Consider the following 22,405-nt stretch of genomic DNA (forward strand, 5'->3'; position numbering starts at 1 on the left):
CTAAAAAGCTATTTGATGTTTAGTTTTTTGTGTTACAAAAGTAACTTTATTGTTCATTATCTTTTACCTCATTTTTTAAAGGAGATTAAAGCTTAGATCTCTGAACAAAAAATTGTTCTCAAGCAGCTGTATTATTCACTCAGGTTATAGATATTAAAGTTAAATTGTTTTTGTTCTAAATTGTTGTCCTTTAAGAGGTAACCAGCTAAGTTTGCATTTTTATTGACCCTTTTTAGTAATCTATTTGTGTTTATCTGTATGTATCTGTCTGTATGTGTTTAGTTTTTGTGTTACAAAAGTGCACTCTATTGCTGTTCATTACTTTTTATGTTTGTGTTCATTGCACATTTTGATTAGAAAAACACCTGTACCATTTAAATTAAAGCCAGTTTCTTTAGCCTTCTTTAGTCTTTTTTTTCCTTTTAGGATTTTACATAAATTTCATACGTTTTATATGTTTAACATTGGGAAAAAAGTGGTCAAACTTGCAAATTAGTCTAGAAAAATCAATATAAAAAAGAATCGTGATAAAATTGTGATCGCGATATTAATTTTAAAAAATCGTGATATGACATTTTTGCCATATCGCCCACCTCTAGTTCCTGGTTGTTCAGAGCTTTATAGGTTAAGAGGAGGATTTTAGATTCTGTTCTAGATTGAACAGGAAGCAGTGAAGAGAAGCTCATGTTGCTCTGATGTGTTCTCCTGCTGGTTCTGCTGCTGGTTCTCCTGGTTCTCCTGCTGGTTCTGCTGCTGGTTCTCCTGGTTCTCCTGCTGGTTCTGCTGCTGGTTCTCCTGCTGGTTCTCCTGCTGGTTCTCTTGGTTCTCCTGCTGGTTCTCCTGCTGGTTCTCCTGCTGGTTCTGCTGCTGGTTCTCCTGCTGGTTCTCCTGCTGATTCTCCTGGTTCTCCTGCTGGCTCTCCTGCTGGTTCTCCTGCTGGTTCTCCTGCTGGTTCTCTTGGTTCTCCTGCTGGTTCTCCTGCTGGTTCTCCTGCTGGTTCTGCTGCTGGTTCTCCTGCTGGTTCTCCTGCTGATTCTCCTGGTTCTCCTGCTGGTTCTCCTGCTGATTCTCCTGGTTCTCCTGCTGATTCTCCTGGTTCTCCTGCTGGTTCTCCTGCTGATTCTCCTGGTTCTCCTGCTGATTCTCCTGGTTCTCCTGCTGGCTCTCCTGCTGGTTCTCCTGCTGGTTCTCCTGCTGGTCCTCCTGCTGGTTCTCCTCAGAACTCCTGCTGGTTCTCCTGCTGGTTCTCCTGCTGGTTCTCCTGCTGGTTCTCCTGCTAGTTCTCCTGGTTCTCCTGCTGGTTCTCCTGCTGGTTCTCCTGCTGGTTCTCCTGCTGGTTCTCCTGGTTCTCCTGCTGGTCCTCCTGCTGGTTCTCCTCAGAACTCCTGCTGCAGCTTTTTGAAGCAGTTGACGACTGTTTCTCCAGTTGTGGTTCCTGACAGCAGGAATTCCAGTCGTCTGCTCTGAGGAGCAGATGATGGACTCATTTCTCAGCAGCATGCTCCTGACTTTACAAATATGAACAGGTGAAAGAAGGAGGTCCTGCAGACCTGTTTAATGTGGGAGCTAAAGGTCAAAGGTCATTAAAGATAAGTTTAACTGGTCTAATATTGATGTACTGATCAGGGGGAAATGTCTTTAAACAGTCTCAGTGGGACTGGATCAGTAGAGAAGTTGTTGTCACGGTGTTTCCTGTTGTTCTCTCAGTGTTTCCTGTTGTCCTCTCAGTGTCTCAGTGTTTCCTGTTGTCCTCTCAGTGTCTCAGTGTTTCCTGTTGTCCTCTCAGTGTCTCAGTGTTTCCTGTTGTCCTCTCAGTGTCACGGTGTTTCCTGTTGTCCTCTCAGTGTTTCCTGTTGTCCTCTCAGTGTCTCATTGTTTCCTGTTGTTCTCTCAGTGTTTCCTGTTGTCCTCTCAGTGTCTCAGTGTTTCCTGTTGTCCTCTCGGTGTTTCCTGTTGTCCTCTTAGTGTCTCAGTGTTTCCTGTTGTCCTCTCAGTGTTTCCTGTTGTCCTCTCAGTGTTTCCTGTTGTCCTCTCAGTGTCTCAGTGTTTCCTGTTGTCCTCTTAGTGTCTCAGTGTTTCCTGTTGTCCTCTCAGTGTTTCCTGTTGTCCTCTCAGTGTCTCAGTGTTTCCTGTTGTCCTCTTAGTGTCTCAGTGTTTCCTGTTGTCCTCTCAGTGTTTCCTGTTGTCCTCTCAGTGTCTCAGTGTTTCCTGTTGTCCTCTCAGTGTTTCCTGTTGTCCTCTCAGTGTTTCCTGTTGTCCTCTCAGTGTCACGGTGTGTCCGGTTGTCCTCTCAGTGTCACGGTGTGTCCGGTTGTCCTCTCAGTGTCACGGTGTGTCCGGTTGTCCTCTCAGTGTTTCCTGTTGTCCTCTCAGTGTCACGGTGTGTCCGGCTGTCCTCGCTCTACGTCCCAGTGGCCTCAGAGACACAGATTCCAGCGCCACACACACCGCTCCTCTGCCAGTGTGTGTTCACAGCCGTTGCATAACACAGTGTTCCTGCGCGGCGGTGATTCCTGCCGCTCCCAGATGGACCCAGATCAGAGTCCAGGCCGAGCCGAGCTTGTTTTCCTGCAGCAGGTTGATCAGGATTCCCCGGGGCCTCTGCAGGGCCTGGCGTCTCTCCTCCCTGAGCCCGGCCAGGCCGAGTTCCTCAACGTCTGTACAAAGGCCGCGTTGCCTAGCTGCAAGGGAGGAGGGGTGTGTGTGTGTGAGTGTGTGTGTGTGTGTGTGTGTGTGTGTGTGTGTGTGTGTGTGTGTGTGTGTGTGTGTGTGTGGAATGCAGTGATTCCTCCCTGTCCCTCCTTCCTGGTTGCCATGGAGCCTGATCCGTCCTTTCAGGGCCGCTGAATGGACCTGGGTGAGGACAGACGGGCCGTCCTCATGCTGTCCCGCTGCCCTGCGCTCTGGTGACTGCGGAGTGTCTCTGGAGCTGTTTGGATGTGAAATGCTCTGCTGGGACAGATGAGGGCAGCGCTTAGCGCTCAGTGTGGACATCAGCCGGGGGACTCTGTCTGTCCTGTGTCTCTGAGCTGGAAGAGACGGGGGGGGTTCACGGCTCTCATTCTGGCTCCGCTGCTTCATGTGTCCACGCTAAAGAGCAACCAGCGTCTATCGTCTGTCTCTCGGGGTGGACGGAGCGGGGATTCAGCCCGTCCCTCTGTGCCGCCTCATCCCCGCCAGCCGTGTTCCCAGGAATGACAATCAGTCGCTACAAGCTCTGTCAGCTCAGATTAGACTCCGGGATCAGGTCTTCCTCCAGAGTGGAGGGTGTACCGTCAGTGGTCTGTGGTTCACAGCCGCTCTGCTCGTCGGAGTGCAGCCTGTCCTCTTGTCTCAGGATTGATGGAATTCCAGCCGTTCAGTCGTAGCAAAACAAGACCAGCATTCGTCTCTTCAGTGTACAGTCAGACCGGGACAAGCTGATCCACAACAGCTTCTCTAACACACATCTGGGATGTAAAGCATCAGAGCAGAGCTGGTCCTCTGCAGGTCCAGGTCCAGGTCCAGGTCCAGGTCCAGGTCCAGTAGATGTGTGAGTACTGAGTATCTGCTGGACGTGTCACGTGCCTGCCCTCGCTCTTCAGGCTGGCGTTTGGAACAGTGCGTTCAGAGAAGACAGATCAGAGCCGCCCGTCAGTCTGATCAGGACCGAGGTGGCTGCCTCGCCAGCAGCTCCTGGTTCAGGTCTGGACTGGGCTCAGGCTTCCTGGTGGGGTCTCCGTTGTGACTGGTCCTCAGAGTGTTGTGGTGTGGTGGCACCGCGCCAGCCAGCTTCTGGTGCTGCAGGTCCTGATTCCACTCTTAGGTCCAGCTGGGACTCAGACTGGTGACCTCCACGTCACGTCAGGAGGTTTTAAGGTTCACTGCAGTCGTTTGGAATCTGTGATTTAAGACATCAAATGTCTTTAATAGAAACTTTCTATTTCCAGGCTGACGTCTGAGTCAGGGTTCTCAGACTACATCCTGGAGGTTTCATCTCATTTCATTTCATTTATTGGTTCATTTCAAGCAGGTCTTCACAAGAAAAGAAAATACCGTACATCAGTACAGCCAGTTCTGCATGTTCTGCATGTTCTCCCTGCTTCCACACACCTGAATCTCCTGAAGGTCCATCACCAGGTTCAGCAGAGAGTCTGATAGCGAGCCTCGTTACAGGCAGAGCATGCAGCTCTTCATGCTGGAGTCGGCCCTCCCGGAGCAGCAGGAAGTGGTCGACCTCCACTTCCTGCTGCTTCCCTGCTGTCGGTGGAGTCTGTGCAGAGCTGAGCCGGCCCTCTTATGGCAGACTAGTTCCCCCCACCTGGCGGGACCCTGTGAGGCCTGGAGCTGAGCCTGCAGGGCGGTGATGTCCGTGCACGCTCCCTCTCGCTCTTCCTGTTTGCCAGTCCATGCTGACGGTCCTCCCTCCATGTGTTTCCTGTGACCCCCCCCCAGCAGGCCAGAGGATGAAGAGGAGGCCCGCGGAAGGTGTGTGGACTCTGTAGCAGCAGAAGACCTGGCGTGCTCCTGGTCCTGGTCCCGGTCCTGGTCCCGGTCTTGGTCCTGGTCCCGGTCCTGGTCCCGGTCCTGGTCCCGGTCCCGCCGGCCCAGCCAGCCATGAGCTAGAGCGGCATCGCAGGCCGCCGCTGCACTCGCCCCGCTCCATGAGCCAGCAGGATGCGGCCGAGGTCCTGGCGCTGTCCGAGCGCCTCCTCGTCGCCTCGCACAAGGGCCAGGCCGACAGCGTGGTCCAGCTGATCAACAGGGGCGCCAAGGTCGCCGTCACCAAGGTGAGTCTGGTTCCGGTTAGGCCCCTCCAGGTCCGGCTGGACCGGCAGCGGCGGCTGCATGATCCAGACCGTCTCGTTCGGCACAGACCCGGTCACTAAACCTGGTTATCTTCCTCTTTCTGTGAGCGCAAACAAGAAAAGATGAAAACATCTGGATCAGCTGGATGAGCTGCAGGTCAGGCCTGATTGGAATCATGTGAGCTTATTTTGTGAACGCTTCATGTCGTGGCCTGGTTGCCGGTCAGACCTGGATTCGCTGCAGCGTCGTGTCCTAGCGGCTTTATGTGAGTCAGAACCGTGAAATCCGCCGTTCTGGAGCCGCTGTGCTTCATCTGCGTCTCTTAAATCAATTAAACACAAACTGGAGCATGAGAGCGCCGGCGGCGCCCGGGGCTGCGATCGGATGACACAACATCACACATGATGGAAATAACTCCGGCGGCCACGTGGACGGCCGTCCAGCGCTCACGTCCCGGGACGCCCGTTCAACCAGGGCCTTCATCTCCAGTCAGGCCGCAGCGTGGGCCGCCCGTTTACCTCCTCAGCTTTTCTACGATGGATGCACCGTAAAGCTCTCATCCACAGATCTCAGAACATCTGTGATGAATCCAGTTTCTTCACACCGTGCACCAATATTATCACACTTTTCCAATAATTTAATTACCTTGTTGAAGAAACATCCAGAAATACCATTTGAAAATGTATTGATCAGGCCCAGTGACAGTAGATTATCTCAGCTTTTAACTGTTTCATTACATTATTGGCTTCATTACATCATCACTGGTCTCTATCCACTCTGAGCCCTCGTCAGTCAAACGGTTCTGATCTGGGCCGAGCTGGGCCTCAGAGTCCGGCGGTGGTTCAGTCTGAACGGACCGCTGCTCATGCAGAATGAGCTCCAGAGCCGAGTGCATCCAGATGTTTAACGGCATCACAGCTGAGCTGCTGAGTGGCCAGATGGCACACACACACACACACACACACACACACACACACACACACACACACACACACACACACACACACACATACACACACACACACACACGATCGGAGTCCCCTGAGGCCTCGTTTTAATCTCATACACTGCAGCATCTCTGAGGGCAGATCAGCTCAGACTGAAGTGAAGAACAAGGCTCACATGTAAACTGTCCACAGAGTGAGACGAGGACGGACTCTGGACACAGCAGCTCCTCCGCTGCTCTCAGGTTCGGGGTAACTTCAGAACGAGAACAACGCTTGTACTGGAAACTGGATATCAAGACAGTACCCAACACCACCAAACACACAAACCTGAAAACAATCTGAACAATAAGTTTCTGATAAATCGGTTTATGACTCCAGGAACGCCTCCTGGAATGTTATCTTAGTTTAGAGCAAAGCCAGTCTGTGGACAGAGCACCAATCAGACAACAGGCATTTGACAGCGAGACAAAGACATGAATTTAAACAATATATACTTTGGCACTAATGTGAGGAAATAGCTAGCTCTAATGAATTCATTTTAGGGAATTATATGAAATTATCTTTAAAAATTAGTTAGCAATGTATTGAATATTTACAGTATTTGATTTATGGATGTAAAAATTCACAAAGCAGAGTGCTGCAAAAACCAATCCCAGATATCAGAAACCGACGCACGTTGATGTTTATTGCATTTATAAACATCTGCCCGGTGTTTACGGACATCTGCCCGGTGTTTACAGACATCTGCCCGGTGTTTACAGACATCTGCCCGGTGTTTACGGACATCTGCCCGGTGTTTACAGACATCTCCCCAGTGTTTACAGACATCTGCCCGGTGTTTACAGACATCTGCCCGGTGTTTACGGACATCTGCCCAGTGTTTACAGACATCTGCCCGGTGTTTACGGACATCTGCCGGTGTTTACGGACATCTCCCCAGTGTTTACAGACATCTGCCCGGTGTTTACGGACATCTCCCCAGTGTTTACAGACATCTGCCCGGTGTTTACGGACATCTGCCCAGTGTTTACAGACATCTGCCCGGTGTTTACGGACATCTGCCCGGTGTTTACGGACATCTCCCCAGTGTTTACAGACATCTGCCCGGTGTTTACGGACATCTGCCCGGTGTTTACGGACATCTCCCCAGTGTTTACAGACATCTGCCCGGTGTTTACGGACATCTCCCCAGTGTTTACAGACATCTGCCCGGTGTTTACGGACATCTCCCCAGTGTTTACAGACATCTGCCCGGTGTTTACGGACATCTGCCCGGTGTTTATGCTCATCTGCCCGGTGTTTACGGACGTCTACCCGGTGTTTACAGACATCTGCCCGGTGTTTACAAACATCTGCCCGGTGTTTACGGACATCTGCCCGGTGTTTACAAACATCTGCCCGGTGTTTACGGACATCTGCCCGGTGTTTATGCTCATCTGCCCGGTGTTTACGGACGTCTACCCGGTGTTTACAGACATCTGCCCGGTGTTTATGCTCATCTGCCCGGTGTTTACGGACGTCTACCCGGTGTTTACAGACATCTGCCCGGTGTTTACAAACATCTGCCCGGTGTTTACGGACATCTGCCCGGTGTTTATGCTCATCTGCCCGGTGTTTACGGACGTCTACCCGGTGTTTACAGACATCTGCCCGGTGTTTACGGACATCTCCCTGGTGTTTACGGACATCTGCCCGGTGTTTACGGACATCTGCCCGGTGTTTATGCTCATCTGCCCGGTGTTTTCGGAGATCTGCCCGGTGTTTACGGAGATCTGCCCGGTGTTGGTGTTTGTGTTTATGGCTGTGTGGATGTTTGCTGTGGACCTGGGGGGTTCAGTGGGTTTTCCAGCCCGGCTGGGCGCCGCTGAGCCTCACTGTTGCAGCTCTCGGTTCTGCTCCTGAGTTCGTTGTTGTGTTGAATGGGTTGTTTGGCAGTCTGACCGCGGCGTCCGGGTGTTTCTTGGTGTTGCTCACTGTTTCCTGATTGTTTCATTGCCGGTGTGCTGAACCCTTTTCTAAAACTGCCTGGTTGAATGTAGAAGCGGTGAATGAGTGAGGACAGAGCCGCTGACGAGTCTCCTGCCGTTTCCTGGCTGGCCCCCTCCGGCAGAGTAACCCGATCCCCAGCCGCGCCCAGACAGCCTCCTGTGGGAATAACAGCGCTCATCTGTGATCAGACTTTCACCTGGCAGGAGGACCGGCTCGGTTCCTGGTGCTGCCGGGCCCAGAACCTTCACCAAACCCATTCTGCTGGCGTTCTGCTGCCTGAAGCAAGGCAGCAGGGCAGCACGCTGAAGAACCGCAGCGCGCTGAAGAACCGCAGGGTGCTGAAGAACCGCAGGGTGCTGAAGAACCGCAGGGTGCTGAAGAACCGCAGCGCGCTGAAGAACCGCAGGGTGCTGAAGAACCGCAGGGTGCTGAAGAGCCGCAGGGTGCTGAAGAACCGCAGGGTGCTGAAGAACCGCAGGGTGCTGAAGAACCGCAGGGTGCTGAAGAGCCGCAGGGTGCTGAAGAACCGCAGGGTGCTGAAGAACCGCAGGGTGCTGAAGAACCGCAGGGTGCTGAAGAACCGCAGGGTGCTGAAGAACCGCAGGGTGCTGAAGAACCGCAGGGTGCTGAAGAGCCGCAGGGTGCTGAAGAACCGCAGGGTGCTGAAGAACCGCAGGGTGCTGAAGAGCCGGCTTCCTCTGATTCAGGACTGCCAGGCTGCAGAAGCCTCCAGTGCTCATGTTGGTGCTGCAGTGAAGGCAGTTCATCTCCACAGCCAGCAGGTGAACTCTGCCGACCTGAGAGGTCACATGACGAGCAGAGGTCAGCGGAGGACCTCCTGGGTTCACGACGGTCCTCTGAGCCACATGGATCCAGTGATCTGGGATCTGGAGCTCCTCGGTTTCTCACACTCCACAGTGTGTTTGATGAAGTGTGTGTCACCTGGAGCTGGTGCTTCTTCCCTTGCAGCTGAACATGCGCTGCTCTGTGCACGGCGGGCTGAGCACCGTGCACAGCGGGCTGAGCACCGTGCACGGCGGGCTGAGCACCGTGCACGGCGGGCTGAGCACCGTGCACGGCGCCCAGCCCGCCGTGCGCGGTCCACCATGGCTCTGAGCAGCAGCAGCCTGTTAGATGTTTTCTCGAGGCGTTGTGTCTCAGAGCTCAACGGTTAAGTCCTGATGATTTCCTCTGATGGCAGAAGATAAGAAGCTCTTTACCTCAATCCCACCCGCAGAGGCAGAGGTCAGAGGTCATCCTGGACAGCTGTGCAGACAGGGCGCTGTGGATTAGAGATGTTTGTTTTCAGTCGCTTCATTACGGAGCAGGATTTGGCCGAGCGGCAGCTTGTCTTCATTCACCGTCCAGATTACCGTCCTCTGCACTCATGTCAGCCTCTGTGGACGGCGAGGTGGGTCCGCTGCGGTCCGCTGTGCGCGCCGTGCACGCTGTAGCGTCTGTGTGAGTGTGTGTGTTGTGTGTCTGCAGTATGGCAGGAGCCCGCTGCACCTGGCTGCCTACAAAGGCCACGTGGAGGTGGTGCGTCTGCTGCTGGCCGCCGGCTGCGACCTGGACATCCAGGACGACGTGAGTACCGCCCCCCCGCCGCTCCCCGCTCTCTCCCCCTGACCGCCATGCCACGCCCCCCAGTGGCCTGGAGTGGGACTCTGGAATGCCACCGGCCCCCCTCCCCCACAGGCGGCGAGAGCCCAGATCTGAGACCAGACCGAATTCCCTGTCTGTGGTCAGTGAGCTCTGCAGCAGGCTGCAGCGCCACCTCCAGGCCTGGGGGGCGATCAGGGACAGTGAAGGAGGTTAGCCAGACCCACGCCAGGATCCTGTCTCTGGCTCTTTTCTCCGGGCGCCACGTCGACCCGGAGCCGGCGAGGCGGCGCTCGGCACTGCTCGGCTCAGCCTCACTGTGTTTGTGCTCCTCCTGACGGCAGCGGCCCCGAGATTAACCCACATAACCACATCAGTCCTCTGCGCTGTCCCAGCATGCACAGGGAGGTGAAGCTCTTCACCCTGAAATCAGCTGGGAGACTTTTAAAGAGCCTCATCTCCACAACATGTGGGAGCAGCCTGGAGCACATGGGGAGAACATGCAAACTGCTCTCAGAATCCCAGCTCGGACTCGAACCAGGGACCTTTTCACTGTGAGCTGTTTGCTGGTTTTTGATGAAGACAGACTCCTGTTCATCCCTCCTCTTCAGTTCCAGCAGTGTGCTGTTCCAGTCTTAATGTAACGGAAGGACAGCCATGAGTTCTACTGGACGAGTCCACCACCTGGTGGTGTAACGTGGTATTGCACAACTAGCTGTTAAAACTCTTCACCTGAAATCCTGTCGTCCTCTTTAGGGAGCAGTTCCTTCAGGCTTTGCTCCACACACAACATGCTCACGAATATCAGCAGAGAAAAGATTACATGGATGAAAACACAGTAAACACAGTTTACAGGAGGGGTTCTGGACTGTGAAGGCCACAGGAAGGAAGGAAGGAAGGACGGACGGACGGACGGACGGACGGACGGACGGACGGACGGACGGACGGACGGACGGACGGACGGACGGACGGACGGACGGACGGACGGACGGACGGACGGACAGACGGACGGACAGCTGAACCATTTTAAATACTGGATCTCTTCTCAAAGCAGTTTTCTGTTTTTTTCCTCTCATTAAGAAAATCTATTCATTTCTTCCTTTTCCCACCATTTCACTTATTTTATCTTTTTCATCCAAGAGATGTTTTGAAAACGACTCCAGTGTGTGTGTGTGTGTGTGTGTGTGTGTGTGTGTGTGTGCAGGGGGAGCAGACGGCGCTGCACCGAGCTGCCGTGGTGGGACACAGCGACGTCCTGGCCGCTCTGGTCCAGGAGGGCTGCTCTCTGGACAGACAGGACAAGGTACTGGACGGCTGGACAGGGGACGCTGTCTCAGTTTAAGGTCGTCTTCCTGTAGAGGAGAGGAGACTGGGAGGTTATGGTCTCTGAATCATTAGTCGTGGATGAAAAGTGGATAAAGCTCTGTTATGAGGAGGAGAGAGGAGGAGAGAGGAGGTCAGAGGAGGAGAGAGGAGGTCAGAGGAGGTCAGAGGAGGTCAGAGGAGGAGAGAGGAGGAGAGAGGAGGTCAGAGGAGGAGAGAGGAGGTCAGAGGAGGTCAGAGGAGGTCAGAGGAGGAGAGAGGAGGTCAGAGGAGGAGAGAGGAGGTCAGAGGAGGTCAGAGGAGGTCAGAGGAGGAGAGAGGAGGTCAGAGGAGGTCAGAGGAGGTCAGAGGAGGAGAGAGGAGGTCAGAGGAGGAGAGAGGAGGTCAGAGGAGGAGAGAGGAGGTCAGAGGAGGAGAGAGGAGGTCAGAGGAGGTCAGAGGAGGTCAGAGGAGGAGAGAGGAGGTCAGAGGAGGAGAGAGGAGGAGAGAGGAGGAGAGAGGAGGAGAGAGGAGGTCAGAGGAGGAGAGAGGAGGTCAGAGGAGGAGAGAGGAGGTCAGAGGAGGTCAGAGGAGGTCAGAGGAGGAGAGAGGAGGAGAGAGGAGGTCAGAGGAGTAGAGAGGAGGTCAGAGGAGGTCAGAGGAGGAGAGAGGAGGTCAGAGGAGGTCAGAGGAGGTCAGAGGAGGTCAGAGGAGGTCAGAGGAGGAGAGAGGAGGTCAGAGGAGGTCAGAGGAGGAGAGAGGAGGTCAGAGGAGGAGAGAGGAGGTCAGAGGAGGTCAGAGGAGGTCAGAGGAGGAGAGAGGAGGTCAGAGGAGGAGAGAGGAGGTCAGAGGAGGTCAGAGGAGGTCAGAGGAGGAGAGAGGAGGTCAGAGGAGGAGAGAGGAGGTCAGAGGAGGTCAGAGGAGGACAGAGGAGGAGAGAGGAGGTCAGAGGAGGAGGGAGGAGGTCAGAGGAGGAGAGAGGAGGTCAGAGGAGGCAGAGGAGGTCAGAGGAGGCGGAGAGGAGGTCAGAGGAGGAGAGAGGAGGTCAGAGGAGGAGAGAGCGAGGTCAGAGGAGGAGAGAGGAGGTCAGAGGAGGTCAGAGGAGGTCAGAGGAGGAGAGAGGAGGTCAGAGGAGGAGAGAGGAGGTCAGAGGAGGTCAGAGGAGGTCAGAGGAGGAGAGAGGAGGTCAGAGGAGGAAGAGAGGAGGAGAGAGAGGAGGAGAGAGGGCGGAGAGAGGAGGTTCAGAGGAGGAGAGAGGAGGAGAGAGGAGGAGAGAGGAGGTCAGCGGAGGAGAGAGGAGGTGTCAGAGGAGGTCAGAGGAGGTCAGAGGAGGAGAGAGGAGGAGAGAGGAGGTCAGAGGAGGAGAGAGGAGGTCAGAGGAGGTCAGAGGAGGAGAGAGGAGGTCAGAGGAGGTCAGAGGAGGTCAGAGGAGGTCAGAGGAGGAGAGAGGAGGTCAGAGGAGGTCAGAGGAGGAGAGAGGAGGTCAGAGGAGGAGAGAGGAGGTCAGAGGAGGTCAGAGGAGGTCAGAGGAGGAGAGAGGAGGTCAGAGGAGGAGAGAGGAGGTCAGAGGAGGTCAGAGGAGGTCAGAGGAGGAGAGAGGAGGTCAGAGGAGGAGAGAGGAGGTCAGAGGAGGTCAGAGGAGGAGAGAGGAGGTCAGAGGAGGTCAGAGGAGGTCAGAGGAGGAGAGAGGAGGTCAGAGGAGGAGAGAGGAGGTCAGAGGAGGAGAGAGGAGGTCAGAGGAGGAGAGAGGAGGTCAGAGGAGGTCAGAGGAGGTCAGAGGAGGAGAGAGGAGGTCAGAGGAGGAGAGAGGAGGTCAGAGGAGGTCAGAGGAGGTCAGAGGAGGAGAGAGGAGGTCAGAGGAGGAGAGAGGAGGTCAGAGGAGGAGAGAGGAGGTCAGAGGAGGAGAGAGGAGGTCAGAGGAGGAGAGAGGAGGAGAGAGGAGGAGAGAGGAGGTCAGAGGAGGAGAGAGGAGGAGAGAGGAGGTCAGAGGAGGTCAGAGGAGGTCAGAGGAGGAGAGAGGAGGAGAGAGGAGGTCAGAGGAGGTCAGAGGAGGTCAGAGGAGGAGAGAGGAGGAGAGAGGAGGTCAGAGGAGGTCAGAGGAGGAGAGAGGAGGTCAGAGGAGGTCAGAGGAGGAGAGAGGAGGTCAGAGGAGGTCAGAGGAGGTCAGAGGAGGAGAGAGGAGGGTCAGAGGAGGAGAGAGGAGGTCAGAGGAGGTCAGAGGAGGTCAGAGGAGGTCAGAGGAGGAGAGAGGAGGAGAGAGGAGGTCAGAGGAGGTCAGAGGAGGAGAGAGGAGGTCAGAGAAGGTCAGAGGAGGAGAGAGGAGGTCAGAGGAGGAGAGAGGAGGTCAGAGGTGGACAGAGGAGGAGAGAGGAGGAGAGAGGAGGTCAGAGGAGGTCAGAGGAGGTCAGAGGAGGAGAGAGGAGGAGAGAGGAGGTCATTGGAGGTCAGAGGAGGTCAGAGGAGGTCAGAGGAGGTCAGAGGAGGTCAGAGGAGGTCAGAGGAGGAGAGAGGAGGTCATTGGAGGTCAGAGGAGGTCAGAGGAGGTCAGAGGAGGAGAGAGGAGGTCAGAGGAGGAGAGAGGAGGTCAGAGGAGGTCAGAGGAGGTCAGAGGTGACAGGGCCTCTCCTGGGCTCTCCTGGACGTGGTCCAGCAGGTGGAGCTGTGCTGTAGCTCCATCAGTAGATCCTGACCCAGCTTATCTCCAGAGGGTCACGACCTCCAGGTCTCTACATTAATCCCTGCAGGAGGATGGAGGGAGGGGTGGAGGGGGGTGGAGGGGGGTGGAGGTGTGGATGTAGTGATGGTGAGACGGTGGCTCCTCCCCCCTCAGGATGGAAACACGGCGCTGCACGAGGCGTCCTGGCACGGCTTCAGCCAGTCCGTCAAACTGCTGGTGAAGGCTGGAGCCAACGTGCACGCCAAGAACAAGGTGAGCACTCTCCTTCACTCTACCTCACTCCCCTCACTCTTATTCACTCCCCTCACTCAGTCAGTCCTCACTCTCTCTCTCTCTCTCTCTCTCTCTCTCACTCTCTCTCTCAGTCAGTTCTCTCACTCTCACTCTCTCTCACTCGGTCAGCTCTCACTCTTCTCACTCTCTCTCTCGGTCTGTCCCGGTCTGTCCCGGTCTGTCCCGGTCTGTCCTGGTCTGTCCTGGTCTGTCCTGGTCTGTCCTGGTCTGTCCTGGTCTGTCCCGGTCTGTCCCGGTCTGTCCCGGTCTGTCCTGGTCTGACTGAGGCTCTCGTCCCTGCAGGCAGGAAACACGTCCCTCCACCTGTCCTGTCAGAACGGACACTCTCAGAGCTGCAGGGTTCTGCTCCTGGGGGGGTCCCGGCCCGACACCAAGAACCACGTGAGTCCTCCGCGGTCTGTCTCTCTGACGTCTCCGCCTGTTGCCATGGAGACCAGCTTCTGCTCAGCCTCAGCAACACCTCAGCAGTCCTCATGACTTATTTATGAAGCGGTTCTTCAGTAAGATATGAAAGAAAGATCATGAACAGAGTTCATATCAGGTCAGCGCTTCCATTTCCTGGCCTGAACCCAGAGTCCCCCGTACCGTGATGGTTTGACCCGGCCTGGAGCGTTCCATGGCTCCATGACGATGATCTCTTATACTTGCCTTGTACAGATGCTATTTAGGAGAATGTGAGTCCGGCTGCAGAGTGTCAGTCCTCTCAGCTGTCCTCCGCTGTGCTGTTGTTGGACGGTTCCAGGCTGGAGACACCTGTCTGCACGTGGCGGCTCGCTACAGCCACGTGGCGGTGGTCCGCATCCTGCTGGGGGCGCTGTGCTCCGTGTCCGAGAAGAACCTGGTGAGTTCCTTCAGTCCTCGACACCGGCCCTCAGCCTCCTCGGGCCAGAGCGGAGCCTCACGCCTCCCGGGTTCTGCAGGAGTCAGAGGACTGGGTTCCTGTTCCTGTTCTGAGCTGAAGCGTTTCCTCTCTGCTGCTTCAATTCAATTTCAATCAATCAATTTATTTTTTGTATAGCCCAGTATCACAACAACAGTTGCCTCAGAGGGCTTCAAGATGTTACATTGGTCGGTAAAAGTAAAAACAGTGAATAAGCATAATGGTAATATGTCAATATTTACAGTAACGAGACAGAACGAAGCAACCACCGCCTTCGACCCTCACATCCGGCAAGAAAAAACTCCAAAAACCCAGTGGGAAAAGAAGAAATCTTGGGGAGAACCAAGATTTCTTCTTTTCCCACTGGGTTTTTGGAGCTTCTGGAGGCTGTATCCGAAAGCCTCGACCCAGGCTGGGAGGGAATGCTCTCAGGGGTCTCCTCGCTCGCCCCCCTCGGTCCGATCTGCCTCACCCGCCGTCTCCTGCTGCGTTACAGGTGGGAGACTCTCCGCTGCACGTGGCCGCCGCCCTCAACCACAAGAAGACGGTGGGCCTGCTGCTGGAGGCCGGCGCCGACGGCCGCATCTGCAACAACGTCAGTCCCTCGCCGTCACTGCTGCCTCCACCTCTAAAGAAGCAGCAGCTCAGATCGTTCGGCAGGAATCCTTCTTCCTGACTCTGGAGTGTTCTCCCTGCTCGGTCTTTAGCTCGTCTCCGATGTGTTCCAGCCTGACATGTGGTCTTTCTGAAGGAAAACAGCCACAGGAGTGGAATTCATCCGTCTGTCTGCTCTACTGAAAACTATCCGAGAGGAGCAGTTTGAGTGTGTGAGAAGGGAAACACAGAAAAAGGCATTAACACATAAAGAAGGTTGATTAGTTAATATGTTCATACAGAAGAAGTGAGAGTTCCCTGGTCCCTGCAGCAGGATCATATCTAGAACCTAGAACTAGAGAACAGGTTAGAATTAGGGCTGGGCCGCACTGCTTCCTCAACGCTGACAAATATTTTTATCAGGCGTTAACCCCCCACCCCCGCCACACACACACACAGCACTCCAGCTGAGCACCGAAATGAACTCGGCCGAATTATCAGAAAAATCAGGAGGAAAAGGCTGGTATGAGACACAAACTGAAATAAAGAGCGCAGATATGAAAAAAAATGAAAGTGAAACGTAAATCGTGTGTTTTGCCGGCTCGACGTTTCGACCCGCTGGGCAGTCTTCAGTCGCTGAAAACACACAAAATAAAGTAAATTTCCCTTCAACACACAATCTGGCTTAATGAGGCTCAATTCAGCCTGACTGACTTCATCCTGTCTGCTCTGTCTGAGGGTCAGGGAGAGAGGGAAGTTTGAGGAAGTGAGCCTCATAACAAACTTCTTTTTTCATCTGCTCTGCTCTTGTGTGTGTGTGTGTGTGTGTGTGTGTGTGTGTGTGTGTGTGTGTGTGTGTGTGTGTGTGTGTGTGTGCGCAGGCCGGTCACACAGCGTTGGATCTGGCCCGAGAACACAACAACCCAGAAGTGGCTCTGCTGCTCACCAAGGCTCCCCAGGTACTGCAGGACTGCAGCGCCCCACACACACACACACACACACACACACACACACACACACACACACACACACACACACACACACACACACACCAGCATGAATCGTGTGTGTGTGTTCAGGTGCAGAGCTTTGTGCGTGGCAGGACTGTGAGGAAGAGGAGGGACCGGCTGCGGGCCGAGGGCCGGGCTCAGTCGGTGCCCAGAGACCAGATGCTCCCCTGTCAGGTGAGAGAGTCCTGCTGGAATCAAACCAGTCCGGGACTGAGGAACCTCAGTCTGTTTAGTTCACTGATCTGGCTTTTAGTTTATTTTCCTCACATCGAGACGTTTTGTGGAAAAACAGATGAGTCAGAAGAAGGCTGGAGGTCAAAGGTCATGAATGTTAGAGTCAGATCAGAGTGTTTAAAGGTTGGGGAGTGACTTCACATGTTCCCAGGAACCAGATCAGACAGGTGATTGGTAGAAACCTGAGAGCAGTGTTGTTCATGTGAGGCTCCGCCTCTCACCGCTCACGCCGCCCCCTGCTGGCTGTGACGTGGTTCTGTTTCCTGCAGGACAGCGCTTCGGCTGCAGACGATTCGCAGAGCAGCGAGCGGGCGGCGTGCCGACAACCCGAGGCCGCCGACACCAGCAGCAGGAGGCCCAAGAGCAGGAGGCAGAAAGACAAGGTGGGGGAGGGGTGGGGGTGGGGGAGCGCTGATCATGTTTTCCACCAAGAAGGACCAGGTGCAGGTTCAGGGCTGGCTTGGTTCCAGTCTGGCTCCCCCTAGTGGCAGCCTGGTCCCTGCAGCCACCGCAGGACAGAAAGCCCCATGAGACCCAGGTCAGGTGAGAGGACAGTCACTGGGACGTTCAGGACACCCCGGTTCCAGACCCTGACGTGTGAACAGGTCTTTCACAACATCTGGATCCTGTTGATGGTTTTTCCGTTTGCTCTCCTCCTTTAACTTGTTCCTGCGGCTGAGCAGCTGGTGGAGCTCGGCTCGGTCCTCCAGCTCCTCCAGGTCTGGTTGGACCTCGGGTGCAGACCTCAGTCCAGGGCGCTCTGGGTCTGGGCTTCAGTCTGCCTGAAGTTTGCCTCCATGATGAATGTGAATGATTGAGTGAAGTCTGTCAGTGTAAAGATGGCGGTGTTGTTTCCAGATGGTCTCAATAGCCCCGCCCCCAGACGATAGATGACAGCCTATTGGCTTGGAAGGAGTTATAAGCTCGGGGCTGGGTTATCATCTAGGTTACACCTCCCCTGGCTGATAATCCCTCCCCCACATGATAAATCCACCCCATCATATAACCCCACCCCTCCGATAGCCCCACCCCTAACCAATAAACCCCACCCCCACCGATAGCCTCGCCCCTATCCGATAAACCCCACCCCCTCTGACAGCTCCACCCCTAACCAACAAACCCCACCCCCTCCGACAGCTCCACCCCTAACCAACAAACCCCACCCCTTCAGATAGCTCCACCCTGCCGATAGCCCCGCCCCTATCCGATCAACCCCACCCCCTCCGGTAGCTCACCCGCCCCCAGCAGTAACCTGCCACGTTGCGTTGCAGCCGTCCCTGTCGGAGCCTCTGCGTCGGAGGGAGATCAAGCACGGCGACGCCTTTCTGAAGCGGAGGGCCAAACTTCGAGGAGCCCCCCCCCAGGCCCCCCCTCCCCACAGCTACAAGGCCTACCAGCTCTACACGCTGTACCGGGGCAAGGACGGCAAGATCATGCAGGTAAGCCCTCCTGTGGTGCAGGATCTGTTCCTGAGACCGTGGAGGACTGAACAGCCGTTCTCCTGTGAAGCTCTGCTGACGTGTTGGAAAGTCTCCTGGTGACGGACGCTGCAGTGCAGAGTGTCACGCTGTCGCTGGAACGCAGAGCGTCACGCTGTAGTTTCAGCACAGAGTGTCACGCTGTGGTTTCAGCACAGAGTGTCACGCTGTGGTTTCAGCACAGAGTGTCACGCTGTGGTTTCAGCACAGAGCGTCATGCTGTGGTTTCAGCACAGAGTGTCACGCTGTGGCTGCAGCGCAGAGCGTCACGCTGTAGTTTCAGCGCCCACAGAGCGTCACGCTGTGGTTTCAGCGCAGAGCATCACGCTGTGGTTTCAGCGCAGAGCGTCACGCTGTAGTTTCAGCACAGAGTGTCACGCTGTGGCTGCAGCGCAGAGCGTCACGCTGTAGTTTCAGCACAGAGCGTCATGCTGTGGTTTCAGCACAGAGTGTCACGCTGTCGCTGCAGCGCAGAGCGTCACGCTGTGGTTTCAGCGCAGAGCGTCATGCTGTGGTTTCAGCGCCCACAGAGCGTCACGCTGTGGTTTCAGCGCAGAGCGTCACGCTGTGGTTTCAGCGCCCACAGAGCGTCACGCTGTGGTTTCAGCACAGAGCGTCACGCTGTGGTTTCAGCGCCCATAGAGTGTCACGCTGTGGTTTCAGCACAGAGCGTCACGCTGTGGTTTCAGCACAGAGCGTCACGCTGTGGTTTCAGCGCCCATAGAGTGTCACGCTGTGGTTTCAGCACAGAGCGTCACGCTGTGGTTTCAGCACAGAGCGTCACGCTGTGGTTTCAGCACAGAGCGTCACGCTGTGGTTTCAGCACAGAGCGTCACGCTGTGGTTTCAGCACAGAGCGTCACGCTGTGGTTTCAGCACAGAGCGTCACGCTGTCGCTGCAGCACAGAGCGTCACGCTGTCGCTGCAGCACAGAGCATCACGCTGTCGCTGCAGCACCAACAAGAGCAGGAGGTCTTCAACACCTGGACAGGTGTGGACGGGAGGAGCTGTCAGTCATGTTTCTTCAGGCTGTGTGTGGGACTCTGCTCTGCAGAGGAGGACCTCCAGCCTGAACTGGAACGGTTCTCTGTGGTTCTGTTAGACCTCCAGCCTCCATGTCAGAGGAAGGAGGGGGGTTCTGCCAGCCCTGCAGCGTCTCCTCAGGGAACCTGACCTTTGACCCGGGCTGTGTTGCAGGCTCCTCTGAACGGCTGTCGATGTGAGCCTCTGATCAGTAAACTGGAGAACCAGCTGGAGGCCACCAAGGAGGAGATGAAGACGGAGATCCACACCGTCCAGGACCTGATGAACAGCAAGATGGGGAAGCTGGACCGCAGGAACCGGCACCAGGTACCGTACCCTCCAGACACATCTGGTTCTGGGAGAGGAAGCGTTCTGCTCCTCAGGTGTGTGTGGATCAGCAGCAGAGTGTTTTCTGTAATACATTCTCCATGTCTAAACCGGTACCTTCACAACTCTCCCCTGAGTGGAAACATGCTAATGCTGCTAGACCCACATGAATAACACCCCTGTGTGTGTGTGTGTGTGTGTGTGTGTGTGTGTGCGTGCGTGCGTGCGTGCGTGCGTGCGTGCGTGCGTGCGTGCGTGCGTGCGTGCGTGCGTGCGTGTGTGTGTTGTGCCTCAGATCCGAGCTCTGGATAAGCTGACAGTGGAGCGTGTGTCGGCGGAGAGGAGTGAGTGTGAGCAGAGGATGGAGCAGCGAGCGCTGCAGCAGCGGGCGGAGGCCGACAGGAGACAGGTAGCTCCGCCCACCCCGGGCTCCCTGCTGAGTCGTGTCTGTTATGTGAAGGAGGATCTGATGCTCGGCCCTGATAGAGTCCAGGATGTAGCACATATATATATATATATATATATATATATATATATATATATATATATATATAGATATATATATATATATATATATATATATATATATATATATATATATATATATATATATATGTATGTATATATATATATATACTGTATATATATATATATATATATATATATATTTATATATTTATACATATATACATATATATATATATATATATATATATATATATATATATATATATGTATGCTGATATATATGTCTCCCCCTAGAACTGCCACCTTATCGTGGTGGGGGAGTTTGAGAGCCCGCATGATCCCAGGAGCTATGTTGCCGGGGGGCTTTATGCCCCCTAGTAGGGTCTCCCATGGCAAACAGGTCCTGGGTGACGGGCCAGACAGTTCAAAACCCCCTATGATTAGAAAAAGAACAAAGGTCGTTACGTCGCCCGGTATGGCGCAGCCGGGGCCCCACCCTGGAGCCAGGCCTGGGGTTGGGGCTCGTAAGCGAGCGCCTGGTGGCCGGGTCTTTGCCCACGGGGCCCGGCCGGGCTCAGCCCGAAGGGACGACGTGGGCCTGACCTCCGGTGGGCTCACCACCCACCGAGGGAACCGTAGGGGCCGGGTGCAGTGTGGATTGGGTGGCAGCCGACGGCAGGGTGCCCGGCGACCCGATCCCCGGACACAGAGACTGGCTCTAGGGACATGGAATGTCACCTCGTTGGCGGGGAAGGAGCCTGAGCTTGTGAGGGAGGTTGAGAGGTACTGGCTAGATATAGTCGGGCTCACCTCCACACACAGCCTGGGCTCTGGAACCCAACCTCTCGAGAAGGGCTGGACTCTCCACTTTTCTGGCGTTGCCCGCGGTGAGAGGCGGCGGGCTGGTGTGGGTTTGCTGATAGCCCCACAGCTCAGCCGCCATGTGTTGGAGTTCACCCCAGTGAACGAGAGGGTTGCATGCCTGCGCCTTCGGGTTGGGGATAGGTGCCTCACTGTTGTCTCGGCTTACGGGCCGAACAGCAGTGCAGAGTACCCAGCCTTCTTGGAGTCCCTGGGAGGGGTGCTGGACAGTGCTCCAACTGGGGACTCCATTGTTCTACTGGGGGACTTCAACGCCCACGTGGGCAGCGACAGTGAGACCTGGAAGGGGGTGATTGGATCACACGGCCTCCCCGATCTGAACCCGAGTGGTGTTCTGTTATTGGACTTCTGTGCTAGTCACAGTTTGTCCATAACGAACACCATGTTCGAGCACAGGGGTGTCCATAAGTGCACTTGGCACCAGGACACCCTAGGTCGGAGGTCGATGATCGACTTTGTTGTCGTGTCATCTGACCTCCGGCCGCGTGTTTTGGACACTCGGGTGAAGAGAGGGGCAGAGCTGTCGACCGATCACCACCTGGTGGTGAGTTGGATTCGCTGGCGGAGGAGGAAACCGGACAGACTTGGCAGACCCAAACGTGTTGTGAGGGTCTGCTGGGAACGTCTGGCGGAACCCTCTGTCAGCATGGCTTTCAACTCCCACCTCCGGGAGAGCTTCTCTCATGGAGGAGTTCGGGGAGGCCATGGAGGAGGACTATCGGTCGGCCTCGAAGAAATTCTGGCAAACCGTGAGGCAAACCGTCTGGCGCCTCAGGAGGGGAAAGCAGGTCTCCGCCAACACTGTTTACAGTGGAGGTGGGGAGCTGCTGACCTCAACTGGGGATATTGTTGGACGGTGGAAGGAATACTTTGAGGACCTCCTCAATCCCGTCGCCACGTCTTCCGTGGAGGAAGCAGAGGCTGAGGTCTCAGAGGTGGACTCGTTCATCACCCAAGCTGAAGTCACTGAGGTGGTTGGCAAGCTCCTCGGTGGCAAGGCACCGGGGGTGGACGAGATTCGGCTTGAGTACCTTAAGTCTCTGGATGTGCAGGGACTGTCTTGGTTGACACGTCTCTGCAACATCGCGTGGCGGTCGGGGACGGTGCCTCTGGATTGGCAGACCGGGGTGTTGTTCCCCCTCTTTAAAAAGGGGGACCGGAGGGTGTGCTCCAACTATAGGGGGATTACACTCCTCAGCCTCCCCGGGAAAGTCTATTCCAGGGTACTGGAGAGGAGGATCCGACCGATAGTCGAACCTCGGATCCGGGTCGTGGAACAGTGGACCAGCTCTATACCCTCCATAGGGTGCTCGAGGGTTCGTGGGAGTTTGCCCAACCAGTCCACATGTGTTTTGTGGATTTGGAGAAGGCATTCGACCGTGTCCCTCGTGGTGTCTTGTGGGGGGTGCTCCGGGAATACGGAGTCCGGGGCCCCTTGTTAAGGGCCGTCCGGTCTTTGTATGACCGGAGTAGGAGTCTGGTCCGCATTGCCGGCAGTAAGTCGGACCTGTTCCCGGTGCATGTTGGACTCCGGCAGGGCTGCCCTTTGTCACCGGTTCTGTTCATAATCTTCATGGACAGAATTTCTAGGTGCAGCCAGGGGCCGGAGGGGGTCCGGTTCGGGAACCACAGGATTTCATCTCTGCTTTGTGCAGATGATGTTGTCCTGTTGGCTTCATCGAACCCGGACCTACAGCATGCACTGGGGCGGTTCGCAGCCGAGTGTGAAGCGGCAGGGATGAGGATCAGCACCTCCAAATCCGAGGCTATGGTCCTCGACCAGAGGAAGGTGGCTTGCCCCCTCCAGGTTGGTGGAGAGACCCTAGCCCAAGTGGAGGAGTTCAAGTATCTTGGGGTCTTGTTCACGAGTGGGGGACGGATGGAGCGTGAGATTGACAGGCGGATCGGTGC

At 55.2% G+C, this 22,405-nt stretch overlaps 1 protein-coding gene across 1 annotated transcript in view; it reads left to right on the top strand.

The window, feature by feature from the left end:
- The window catches only part of ankrd6b (ankyrin repeat domain 6b), a 42,024-nt gene that overhangs the window by 17,723 nt on the left and 1,896 nt on the right, over nt 1–22,405 (top strand). The window contains 13 exon segments of the mRNA XM_030110821.1: nt 4,438–4,769; nt 9,213–9,311; nt 10,531–10,629; nt 13,459–13,557; nt 13,882–13,980; nt 14,342–14,440; nt 14,976–15,074; nt 15,955–16,028; nt 16,149–16,257; nt 16,587–16,700; nt 17,589–17,756; nt 18,992–19,144; nt 19,440–19,553. Of these exon segments, the coding sequence (XP_029966681.1) occupies nt 4,644–4,769; nt 9,213–9,311; nt 10,531–10,629; nt 13,459–13,557; nt 13,882–13,980; nt 14,342–14,440; nt 14,976–15,074; nt 15,955–16,028; nt 16,149–16,257; nt 16,587–16,700; nt 17,589–17,756; nt 18,992–19,144; nt 19,440–19,553 (1,452 nt within the window). The 5' untranslated portion in view covers nt 4,438–4,643.

This window comes from Salarias fasciatus, chromosome 15 (assembly GCF_902148845.1).
Source record: "Salarias fasciatus chromosome 15, fSalaFa1.1, whole genome shotgun sequence".
Classification (NCBI taxonomy): Eukaryota; Metazoa; Chordata; class Actinopteri; order Blenniiformes; family Blenniidae; genus Salarias; species Salarias fasciatus.